Source organism: Cryptomeria japonica, chromosome 4 (genome assembly GCF_030272615.1).
Source record: "Cryptomeria japonica chromosome 4, Sugi_1.0, whole genome shotgun sequence".
In the NCBI taxonomy this organism is placed as follows: domain Eukaryota; kingdom Viridiplantae; phylum Streptophyta; class Pinopsida; order Cupressales; family Cupressaceae; genus Cryptomeria; species Cryptomeria japonica.
In genome coordinates, this window is record NC_081408.1 from 173,724,957 (window position 1) to 173,738,058 (window position 13,102).

The 13,102-nt window shown below is 32.9% G+C and overlaps 1 protein-coding gene across 1 annotated transcript; it reads right to left on the reverse strand.

Moving 5' to 3' along the window:
• Positions 1-4,287: 4,287 nt before the first annotated feature.
• On the reverse strand, positions 4,288-7,093 carry LOC131057025 (uncharacterized). The gene is made up of 2 exons (XM_057991219.2): positions 5,527-7,093; positions 4,288-5,429 (listed from the first exon to the last, which is right to left on the reverse strand). Exons 1-2 carry the CDS (start codon positions 7,091-7,093, stop codon positions 4,288-4,290), a joined length of 2,709 nt encoding a protein of 902 aa, XP_057847202.2.
• Positions 7,094-13,102: the final 6,009 nt, after the last annotated feature.

Below are 13,102 nucleotides of genomic sequence, written 5' to 3' on the forward strand. Positions count from 1 at the left end.
AAGTTGCAAGGAAGGATCAAGGGAGGCTAGTTGAAGAATTTAGAGGGGATTCTACATCAAGATGCAAGTATCCAGGTTCTCTCTTTTTAATTGAATCATGCATCTTGTTCTTGCTATGAATTAGATTAACTAAATGAAATCTTGTTTTAAATTCTTGTTGTGAATTAGATTAAATAATTGAAATCTTGTTTTAAATTCTTGTCGTGAATTAGATTAAATAAATGAAATTTTGTTTTAAATTCTTGTTGTGAATTAGATTAAATAAATGAAATCTTGTTTTAAATTCTTGTTGTGAATTAGATTAAATAATTGAAATCTTGTTTTAAATTCTTGATGTGGATTAGATTAAATAAATGAAATCTTGTTTTAGATTCTTGCTGTGAATTAGATTAAATAAATGAAATCTTGTTTTAAATTCTTGCTGTGATTTAGAATGAATAATTGAAATCTTGTTTTCCTGCGAATGAAACTATTTGGGATTAAAGATTAATTTCAATCTTGTTTTTCTTGTTTTCCTTCATGTGAACAAAACTTACTATGAATGGAAATTAATTTCTCATGTAAGAATCTTGTGTTGAATTTAAATTTGTGTACCAAAACTTATTTAATTCCTGAGAGTAAATCCATTTTTTTTTATTCCCTCTCTTGATATCGATTTGATCTTCTTAAAACCTTTAATTAATTTCTTCCTCTCTATAGATGAACATGACTGTCATGAGAGAAATTTTATAAAATATCCTCTCTGTTTTATTTGCTTGCCTCAATTTCCAACATAAGTTAAACGGTCAACGCATAGGGGGAGGCGGAGTTAATGTAACCGCAGGGGTGATGGGACCCATGGCCCCCACTCCCCATTTGACAATTAAAACTTAATTTCGTATTCTTTTTTATTTATTTAGATTTTTTTATATATTAATTTGCAAAGGAAATTGCTAATGTTTTCTTTAATTTAAATTTTAGTTAGTAAAATTAAACTTAGAAAAAATTATAAATAATTGGGATCATTGTTTAGTAAATTTATAATTGTAAATTAATGTATATCAAATTTTATGATTGGAATCTCTCAATCTATTTGAGATTTATTAGGTTACTTAGTTGGTATTTCAGATTCATTAAAAGTAATTAATTTATATTCTTATGAATTGATCGAAAATTTGTCTAATGTCTAAACTAATTGCTATTTTTGAACTAGTGACTCTATAATTAATTATTCTCGTGGTAGGAATAAAACATTGCTTAATCTTGCATGTAAGTTACACTATTCTTGCATCATGCGATTTACTTATACATTATTTGCATTTATTGATGAGCAAGTTACATTTTCATCATCTCCATGCAAGTTACACGTTTTAATTATCAATATGCGAGTTTCATAATTGTCATTATTGTGCAAGTTAAATTTCAAGTTTGAAATATTAAATAGTTTAGTTGTAGAAGGATGGTATTTTTATCAAGTGGTACATGAATCCCATAGAAGTAGTTATTTCAATTAATTAAACTTTGCAATGTCTGATTATGCACATTCATTTCATAATTGTTTCAAGCATGATGCTAATTAAAAAGTTTTACATAGCTTCTTAGTTAGGAAACTAAATAAAGGAAGTCGAAAAACCAAAACCTAGCAGCGTTTGGTACTTAAAATGCCTCTGGGTCACGCTTATGGGTAATGTCATCATGTTGAACTACTGCACTTAATGCCTAATAAAGTTGCATCAACGACGTCTGTGGCATCGTCCCTATAAATCGTCGGGGAGTAATAAGGGACACTTGGAAGTTAAAATCCAAGGGGCGGGTAATCCCCCTTGGATCAATAATCTAATAAGATAATCCTTAAATGATTTTACATCCACTGAGTTAAACCATAGTAAACCCCATTTAGGGTTGATTGAGTGAATTTTTCTTTTATGAAATTGATTTAATCTCAAAGAGTTGTTGACTATTGACAATTGGGTCAAGGGTGACGCTTATGATAGGTATTAGGATCTAGTTGTTTTAGGCCACAAGCAATAGGCCATCTTGAGCCTTTGCTTAAGTGCTAGCACCATGGGTAGAAACCGCAGAGAAACTGTCTAGGACATTGACCCTAGAAAGGGTTGCGTACACACCAAACAGTTTACATTAAACCATAGATTAGAAAATAGAACTACATACTTTACGCCTTGATCCCATGCCAAAACGGGTATGTAGGCAGTCTAGGGACTGAGTTGTCCCTAGTACTCAGGCATTCGTGGATGGGGTCTAGGTTTTGGTAAGAAGAAGGATTGCGAAGAATCCTAATTTGAAAGATAAGTGTAATAAAAGAAAAAGTAATTCAATGCATACTCGGAAGGAATCCCGTATGGATTCGCTTGACTTCCTGAGGCTTTAAGCCAAATTTCGAGGCGGAATTCAAGCTTGCATTATGTTATTTTGATTTCTCCTAAGGACGACGACCTCGGTGCACTCCTATTAGAGGAGTGTAGTACTTAGTGAGTGACTTAGGACCCGAATGGTCCCGATGAGTCTAAGTCTCTAGCCAGAGAACCTCCTATCTGAATTGGATAGATGCCTACCCCGTATGGGTAAATGCCTATGCCGTATTGGATAGATGAAACCTTCTGCTCCATATGGACAGATGCCTAACCCGTATGGTTAGATGCTCATCCTGAATGGATGAATTCCTAATCCTAATGGATGGATGCCCAGAGTATGCAATTGAATCAAACACAAATGATTAAAGTAAACAAAAAAAAAAGTGGTCAAATTTTTGTTGGGTTAAGTAAAGTGGGTTATTACAGAAACATTAGTTGGTTGCTCATCCACTTGTAGAATTTTGAACCTGACCTATCCTCTCTAAACCAGTTGATTAGCAAACAATAACAACAAAAAGAATAAATTGCAAAAAGAAATCACAATTCAGAATAAAAAACAAAGTGCCCTATTTTTTGGAATTGCACAAACCAATTTCTTTTATTGAAGCCTAATTAAAAAATTACATAGAGGCTGTATATATAAAGAATTTGCAGTCTAGAAGAATTAATAATAACTGTAGTTCTAAATACATTCCTAGCATTGCATGGAAAGCTACTAAGGCACACAAGCTAAAAAAAAAAAACTACTCCCTAAATTAAGAATACAATAAGTGCATGCACAACATGCTTTATTTACTAAAAACAAACTTATGCAAAAAACAAAACTAAAAATAGTCCTAAGGATTAATGCATGTTGGAGTACATGCTTTATTTGCATGAATAAACAAAAATTGATTTAAGCTAAAAATATCTTATGCATGGTGATGAATTGATAGATTCATGTCCAAACTAGAGTTGCATGGGGTTGCATGCTAGAGTAGCATCACTTCTCAACACAACCCTACTATATCTTGTAACTTAATTTAATTGTACTATAGATTTTCTTTGCCAAGTTAGGTGCACACATCTTTTTACTACATAATTGCAAGACCTTACTTCCTATAATAGCCTTGGTATTAAAATAAACACCTACAACACTAATGAATACATGTCAATATTCTTCTTACATTTTTCATACCTTAATTTTCTTTAGTCACATTATTATATATGAAAAATTTACATATTAAAAGTAAACCCATTTCCACTAAATATGGAATAACATTTTCCATAAAAATAGTTATCCTTCTATAATTTAATAGGTAAAATACAAGATTTTAGATAAACCCCATACAAAATGTATTCGTTGAGTGTCATCCTATAATTAAGGCCTGATCACCTAGAATGCATTTGATGAAACTTATCATTATATGGTTTCTATAGCATAGCACACATTACATATAGTTGTAGAGATGCTCTCTTCTAACACATGCCTACTATATATATTAGCTCATTCAATGAATGTATTCTTCATAACAATGAATAAATACAAAACCAAGTGTAGTTGTAGAGGTATTATGTTATTTGCAATAGTGTTATATAAAGGGTTGCATTTGAAGAAGTGCTCATTAACATAAAATGACAATGTAACAACTAACCCTATTAAGCACTATAAAAAGGTATTGAAAGAATTCTTAAATGTTCCACTTGTATAATATATCAACTTAGAATATTTTTGTTTGTTTAAATTTCAAAAAAACATAAAATCAATAAAATAAAGTTAACTGATAATAGAACTAAAATTCAAATGCATAAAAACCATCAGGCAATTAATTAAAAGTGCTCAAATACATTAATAGTTATATTCATTACCCATTATTCATGGACAATCTAGTTATTCATGATTATTACAGTACTTTTACTTCCTAAGCCCTTTGTCTTTCGATCTAGTTTGGCGGAGCTAAACGATGGCAGCAGAAACCACGGCGGCAATCGAGCCAAATCTTACATTTTCATTCTGGGAATGGGGATTGTACAAATAACAATATATCTGAGGAAGGAAGCACAGAGCAGTGGTCCCAAGGTAATAAAATTTCCTCACAGGTTCACCGTTATATTTCCATTCAGAAATCCACAAAACTTGAGGAAGCAAAAAAAAGTCCTGAAACAATCCCACATATGGCCTAACAACCTCCTTCCAATGCATCTTCACATGGGCTCTACCGCCGAATCGGGTTATAGTATTACAGTAGGGTTTAGAAATGCCAATACAAATTTCGATGACAAAACCAATGGCGTACATAACTCCGCACCAGAGAAGCACCCATTTTTCGCTTGGTACTTTGCTGAGACGAAGACGAGATTGCCAAACTGTATAGAAAAGTCTTACTGTGAAGGTAAATGCAACCAATAGCATGGCATTGATTAGGACATCAAAAAGGGAAGAAAGGTTTTCTTCCATTGAACAGGTATAATGCCCCTCTTTGGAGGAAGAATCTGAGCTTGCAAAATAGAAGTGATCTATCCCAGTTGTGAGAGAAATACCGAAACCCAGAGCTTGGGTGTCCACCATCAAGAGTGAAATGTATGCAGGTGCTTGTGCATTGTGCCGAATATACACCAATTGACTCGCTATACAGACAGTTGCAAGGTAGAGAGACAAAATCTTCAACACTGGCTCCAAAATTCTGTGAGGAATAGCTTCTGCTGTCTCTCCAATGTACAAAATTTGTGCTGTATGGAACTGCACTGGCTTGAAATAGAGCGAATCGCTCTCTGTTCTGTTGCTCCTGATTGACACTTTGACAGACCGATCTATCAAAAGCTTGAAATTAGTTGGTGGATATTGTAATTTTAGTTCAATTTGACAATCCAGACCATCTTCTACATCAATACTGGTATTGCTGTGAAGAATTTCTCTCTGATCCCGAATATCCCGGCAGCCTACAAGATTCATCTGGCCTCCTTGCGGATCGTACACACCCTCGACGGATAGCTTTAACAATGTAGGAAAAATTCCGTCCAATTTGAGCTGTGCTGCCACTTTGAGAAACGGCCTTTCCTCTTGAGAGATTTTCTCTTGCTTCAAGAGGCACGATTGTCCTGCATACTTAAAACCATATGATGTATCTGATAAATCCATCCCCACAAACTTGTCCATCGCTATGATATCCAAATTCATCATAGTATTTGAGTTTACTCCACTCGAATCGATGGTTGAATGCACTGAAAGATCTCCGCCCAAGACGCCACCGTATCAGATTATCCAGACTCTTTAAATTTTTTCTCTCCAAGACAGACTCTGTAATATTATCCTTGGCGTAATGGTATGACATTTCACCGTAGAGACCATAAGGCAGAGATATACGAGGCTGTATTGGGTGCTCAAAGGAAAGAGGATAAAAGGCCTTGGATTCCCTGTGAATGCTAGATATAAAACCCACTACCATATTGCGCTGCTTGAGAGAAAGAGATTTTGGAATGTAGAGACAGACTAGGAAATCACAAGCAGGGGTAGGGGTAGATGCAAAGCATCCCACCATACAAATCTTACCTGGGGATGCTTTTCTCCATTTTCCTTGGATCCACATTGTGTTTTGGTCCTCTCGGATTGGTCCTAATCCAGATTTCCCGGTGTTGTCTACTTCAGGCACAACACCAATAGTTGCACTGATATTGATATCTGAATTTTCATCGAATTCAAAGCATTGAAAACTTCGAATAATAATCCCGCAGTTGCTGAAGCCCTCTTGATTGGAGAAAGGACCAATCCTGTTACAATACTCTACTGGGCCCTTGCATTGCCAATTTGGTATTCCCTCCAAAGTCCAATACTCCAATATTGACCTTATTAATTCGCAGCATTGAGTTTTCCCCTTGTACAATTCCAGATCTGTGAACTTATTTTCATGAACCTCTGCACTGCAGGCACTTTCCACCATGCTGTCTGTATTGAATTTGTAGGGCGGCGAGTAAACCAATGGGAAGTTAACATCGACGGGATCAAAGAACATGGGATGATCTGAAACATGGAAGCTTGCCAATCGCCCAACAATCTTTCCACCGGTTAGCCCACTGCTAGGCGGAATCTGCAGGTGAAGTAGAATTTTATCATCTTCAACCAAAGAAGGCCCAGACCATTCCGAGCGAACAGAAACATTACTATGCCGCAGGGCCATCTTCGCTCGACCCAACATACACAGCTTCTGATCTCCGCTATTTGTTTCTGCATAGATTCCCTGGAAGTATATGCAAAGATCAGTTATGCCCGGCTGATTTTCAGAGTCTATCCAGGTCTTACTATTGGATATGTGCAAGCATAGAGATGCGGTGAGATTCGCAACTTTGGTTTTGCGTTCAGCCTGGAAATCTGAGCTGTTGGAAATTAGTAATAAAGAAGCCACTTTGAGAATGTTGTCCTCCTTTCTGGAATGTAAAGACAAAAGAGGCACAGATCCCTTCTGCTCCCATTCTCCAGAAAATCGAAGAGATACTTCCCTTGGAAACCACCAACTTCCATCAAGCGGATATGAAGATGCTTCACTTGCAACAACAGTACAGTGCTCCTTAACTTCTGAAAAACGATCGGAGGTCCCTGCTAACATAGGCTCATATGCGATCCTCATTTTGCCCACAGAAGGTGAGCTCCAGGAAAGCCTGGCATATTCCAGAAGCAAGCGAGCAACTCCCAAGATGAGGATGAAGACCATTACCTGAGCTTGACGGTGACTTTTAACCTTCATTTTCTTCAACATGGAGGGCACCATATTGAAAAATCTCAAAGAGCAAACGGCCTTAACATAGGGGATGTGCACTTAGAATGTCTTGATGGATTTCTTGCTGAGCAAGCTAAGGATTTGAGGGAAGCAACAGCTGCCTTATTCTAATTTTCCACCTTAATAGACAAATAAAAATCATAACCGCTTGAGAATTTTTAATCAGATTACAATGCGGTAATGCTGATAATAAAATATCAGAACAATTTCTGCTGGTGGGCTTCACATGTGAGATTGATAATTTTGACTGGTTTTCGATTGTTGAGAACAAATATTTAAAACAGGGTTCATCCTGCGATGCGAAAGACGAAATAACAGAATATTGAAACGAACAGGACTATATTTGAGTGGGACTTTTTTAACGTACTAAGCACGGCACTTCCGCGGGAAACGGCAGCATATTTGAGAAGATGATTCCAGTCATATTAATTTGAGTCTACCAATATAAATTTTTCCGGAAGTTCCTATCGAGGAATTTTTTTTTAAAATGGAGAAGGTGCTTCTCACATTATTTTAGGAATATTTTAAAATTGATGGTTTCATGATTACAGTTCAGCTGGTGGTAATCTCAGAAAAAATGTTATAAATAAAAAATTAATAAATTAATGTCATTTTTTTTTCTATTTTTTTCTGAGGGAAATCTAAAACATTAATTAATTGACAAGTGACAAAAAAATTCCTAAGCTTGTGGGACAATTTCTATCTCCACCAAATTGCACCCCCTGAAATATGTAGTCCTAAAAAGTAGAGGCTTTTTTCAAGAAAAAGATTGGAAAACTTAATTCTTTTTATTCATGGGACCTCCCGCTCTACGAAAATATATCTCAAAGCCCTCCATAAGATCTTATTGTAACTCTTTTTTAAGATAAGAGGTCTTATGGAATTGCTAACTATTTTTTTATAGTTTTAAGTAAAGACTATTTTTAGGTTTTGAAATTTCAATTATGATGGAGAAGGTTGAATTTACAAAATAGCTATTTAATTATATAATTGTTTGTGATATTTTTATTTTAATATTGATAATTAAAAATATTTATAAATTATATAATTAATATAAATAAAAAAATTACGAGATCATTAGTTTCAAAATAAAATCTCTTAAAATATTAGAATGAAAAAAAATTATAAAATCATTAATTTCAAAATATATTTTTTTATATGTTTGAATAATGCATATATTTAAAATTTAGCTAAAAATTACATTTTAGTCTATTATAAATTTGACCTAGAAATAGGTAGATCTACAACATGTTTGATAGTCATAGCTCATCATGTGTACCATAGATGTGATTGAACCTAGTTTTAGACTCTTATGACATGTGTTGGGTTCCTAATGGTATTCTTTCTTCTCTCAAAAATTGCAAAACTTAATCATTATGGAAATGAGCAAGGTTTTATAGGTGCTAGAAAAATATTTGAAGGAAGAAAGTTTTATAGTTATAAATCAATAAACGTATAATTAAAATTATTGTGCATTACTAGAAATGTCCCCATATCGTTTTGCTTCTTTCATATGGAATTGTCAACTTAACTTCCAGTGTTTGCACTAAAAGGAGATGTAATCAGTACACTGATTGTAATTTATATAGAATGCCCTATAAATTTGACTAGAGGTCTATAGTTGAATTTATAAATACTTTATTAAAAAATGATATGACATCAAAAATGTGTTCTAATTGTCATTAATTATTTACACGTCTTGATACAGGATTCGGTGGTGAGTTTTGGCATGAGACATTGTAGCAATCATGGATGTAATTTCCATAAAAAAATTATTCTAAGTAATATAAATCAACTAAATAAAATATAGTGTTGATGAGAAAGACAAATCTCTTTTTGTATTAGGTTGTGTGATTGTAAGTATGCACGTAATTCTGGTCTTAAAAACAGATATGCTCCATTGTTGAATTTAGGGCTATTTTGTTATTTTTTGGAATGAATTGTTTTGAAATTTCTTTTTCCCCTTTTTCTTTTTAGTTATTGACTAGTAAGTGCTAAGAAAGGTAATAGACTAATGTCACTAATCTTGTAAAATATAATTAATAATTTTACACCACAAACTTATCACATATTTGTGAGAGTTATGCATCTTACTAGTTGGATTCATGGTTTGAACTACACCACACAATACAATCTTATCACAAGTGTGTTAGAGTTACATCTTATTATTGGAGTGGGAAATTTGAACTATAACACTCTTACAAATGTTATCTAGTATTTGTAGACCACAAACCTTTAGGTTAAGTTAGTTTTCTTTTTAATTAAAATAATTGACTTTTTGTAAAGAACTCAAATTTCCATAATTTACAAAATACATAATTACTCAATTTTTTCATTGATATCCATGGTCATGATGTCAAAGAAAATTATTACATATACAATATACAATGACCAATGGTCGATTACAACAGCATAACAACAATAATCATAAGATACATGTAAAGATGTCTCTAGTAAGCCTCAACCACAAAGCATATGCTTCCCTGGTGCTCAATGATCTCTCGACCCTTGCATGAGGTCTCTAGCAAACTAGAGTTGACAAGTCAGATGGGATCTTGGTGTAACATGAATACATCTAACTTACATATCACATATGACAATATAGTCCTATATTCATGATATGGTAAGAGGTAAGAAGAAAACAACAATAGTAGATTGTTGTAATCACTGAGGCCAAATTTTTTGCCGACAACTAGTAGGTAAACTGGGTGTCAAGGTTTACCCTCCCCTGTTTCCCCATATTCGACACCTACCCATAATTTACATCTTTTCTATCCAACAAATAAAAAATATATTAAAAAAAATAAATATCAAATTAAATAAATCAAATCTTACCCTTTTGGTACCTAGTTTGGAATAACCCTTTTCTATTATAAATTCAATTCCTTTTATTTATACTATTTCAACAATTATCTCTAATATAATTTAATTTTAAAAATCCCCTTTCAAAATCAAACATAAAATTATTTAAAATAAAAAGGAAACTGACATAAATAAATCATATCAAATGTCATTAATTTATTAATTTACTCCCAACTTAAAATAAAATAAACAATTAAAGTCATAATATATTCATGCATTCTTACAAAAGAAATAATTAATTCTCAAGAGAAATAGATTTATACAAATGTAATTCCTTTAAAAGATCAACAACTTTTAGCTTTCAATTTTTTCCTCAGAACTTTCAAACATACATCCCCACCAAAAGTTTAATTAACTTTTGACATAGGTCTTTGCCCTTTTGAAGTTACAGGTTTGCTAATACATAACAGAGAGTAAACGACAGAAATTTGGAGCTCATATTAAGCGATCGAGATGCACACAAACATGGGGCTAAATGAAAGGATAATAATCTGACTATATGGATAAAATTTCCCATGATAACTAATGATTTTAAAGGATCTCTAAGAATTGTGGCTAAATATTGTATACATAGCATGAATACATTATTATACTAGCTTATATATATTTGATTTTAATCAAATATATATACGTCGAGAGATATCCTTCTAGAGGCATCTATTAGAGTTTGGGGTACATGATAAAAATAGGTGCCTCGACAAGGATATCTCTCGGCATATTATATATATATTTGATTAAAATAAAATATATGTAAGCTAGTAGCAGTCGTGACGCAACATGGGAAACAATAAAAAAAAAAAGAGAACTATATAATTTAATATTATTAATGTTTGTTGCAATAATATGTAATATTATTATTCCAATTATTATTATTATTTTCTATTTTTTGTGGAATCATATTATAATATACTATTATTATTAATTTATATTGTTTTGATTATTATGATATTATCTTTATAATTTATTGAAAATAATATTCATAATATAAATTTGAAATATTTTAAATGTATTATTTTATTATTTTAAATTATTCTTAGTTATAATATTATTTTAATAGTTTTATTAGTGAAGTATAATACTATTATACTCTTATTTTGAAACTGTAATATTGCTTTATAGTTATTAAGTGTATAATATTAGGGTCAAGGTTTAAATCTTGGCTAGAGGTAGGGTTAGGATTATGGTTATAGATAAGATTATGACCATGATAGAATAACAATTATGATAAGATATAGGTGAAAATTATGGTTAGGGTTAGGGCTAATATCATAGTTAGGGTTATGCTTAGGATTAGGGTTAGGATTGGGGTTAATCTTAATGATTGTAATTAGGGTTAAGGTTAAAGAGCATAATCATTAATTATAAATAAAATTAGGGTTAGGGTTAGAATTATAATTAGGATAAGGGTTAAGATGTCAATTATTATTAGGGCTAATGATATAATTGCGTCAAGTGTTAGGGTTACAGTTAGTGTTGGGCTTAGGATTAGGGTTAATCTTAGTGATTATAATTATTAATTGTAAATAAAATTAGGGTTAGAGTTAGGGTTAGAATTATCATTACGATTAGGGTTAAGATTGTAATCAAATATAGTATGTGATGATGGCTATAAGAGCTAGGGTTTGGGTTAGGATTAGGTTTGGGGATAGAAAAGGGTTAGGGTCAAGGTTAGAATTATAATTAGGGTTAGGGTTAGGTTTTGTGTTAGATATATACTTAGGTTTAGGGTTAAAGATTATAATTATTAATTATGAATAATATTGAGTTTTTGATTATGATAATAATTAATATGAAGGTTTTGATTATGTAAATTTCTATAATGTGAGTGGATAAAAATCAAACATTATTGAGTGGATAAATCAGAGGATGGTCTCTTCACTTGGACTAACAGGAGATCAGGCTTCCTTCAGATTGCTAAGAGACTCAATAGATTTTTCATTCCCTTAGAATGGCTCCTTAATCAGGCCAGTTATTATTTAGACATTCTTCTTATTTAAGAATCAGACCACTTCCCAGTTCAAATTGTCCTTGAATGGTGAAAACAAAACCCTATGCCATGTTTTGGTTCTTCTTTCAAGTTTGAGCACATGTGGTTTAGACATCCACACTTTCAGGCTTTATTAAGACAATGGTGGGTATCTTCCCCTGCATGTAGAGGAACAAAGATGTTCCAATTTTTTAAGAAACTTCAATTCATTAAGGTTCAGGCTAAGGAATGGAATAGGAAGATATTTAAGAATGTTTTTGCTCAAAAAAAGATTATTGCACAACAACTAGAAGAATTTAACCAAAACATAATCTCTAAGGGTCTGGATCAGCTTCTACATTCTACACAAAATGGTCTTCAAAGTGAGTGGGAAGAAGTTTGTAAGAGAGAAGAAGAATATTGGAGACAGAAACCAAGATAGCTCTGGCTACAACAGAGAGATAAGAACACAAAATTCTTTCATGCATCCACAAAGAAAATAAAAGATTCAAATGCTATATTCTCAATCAAACATGCAAACACAAGGGTATTGATTAAAAATTTAGTAGACATTCAAGATGAAGGAGTAAATTTTTTTAAGAATATTTTAGCCCCTTCACCTTCTAATTTAGATCCTTCTTGGAAGGATAATGTTGAGCTTCTACTGCAAGCTATCCCTCCTTTGATCTCCGACCAGGGGAACAAAGTCCTACTGGCCCCTTTCACTTTGAAGGAAGTCCACAAAGTGGTATTCTCCCTTTCTCTAGATAAAGCCCCAGGTTCGGATGGGTTCACCGCCCTCTTTTTCCAAAAGTGTTGGGATGTGATTGGTTTTGACCTCTTAGTGGTAATAGAAGAATTTAGGAAAAGGGGAGCGACCTGTTTCTCTTTGTAACACAATCTAGAAAAAGTTTTAATGAAACAAATATTGTTCTAATCCCTAAAACACCTTCTCCATCAACATTCACAGAGTTAAGACCTGTTTCTCTTTGTAACACAATCTACAAGATCGTAACTAAGGCCATTTACCTTAAAATAGATTATCTCATACCTATGATCATCTCGCCAGAACAAGGGGGTTTTGTCCTATGTAGGGAGACTATGGAAGGAGCCCTAGTAGCACATGAGCTTTAACAGTCCATCCATGAAAACCAACAAGAAAATGTTGTTAT

Bases quoted from the DNA above. Each gene is read 5' to 3' on its own strand.
- LOC131057025 (XM_057991219.2), bottom strand. From the start codon at position 7,093: ATGGTGCCCTCCATGTTGAAGAAAATGAAGGTTAAAAGTCACCGTCAA. The intron at 5,430-5,526 runs GTAAACTCAAAT...TTAAGTATGCAG, and splicing joins CAACCATCGATTCGAGTGGA to GACAATCGTGCCTCTTGAAG.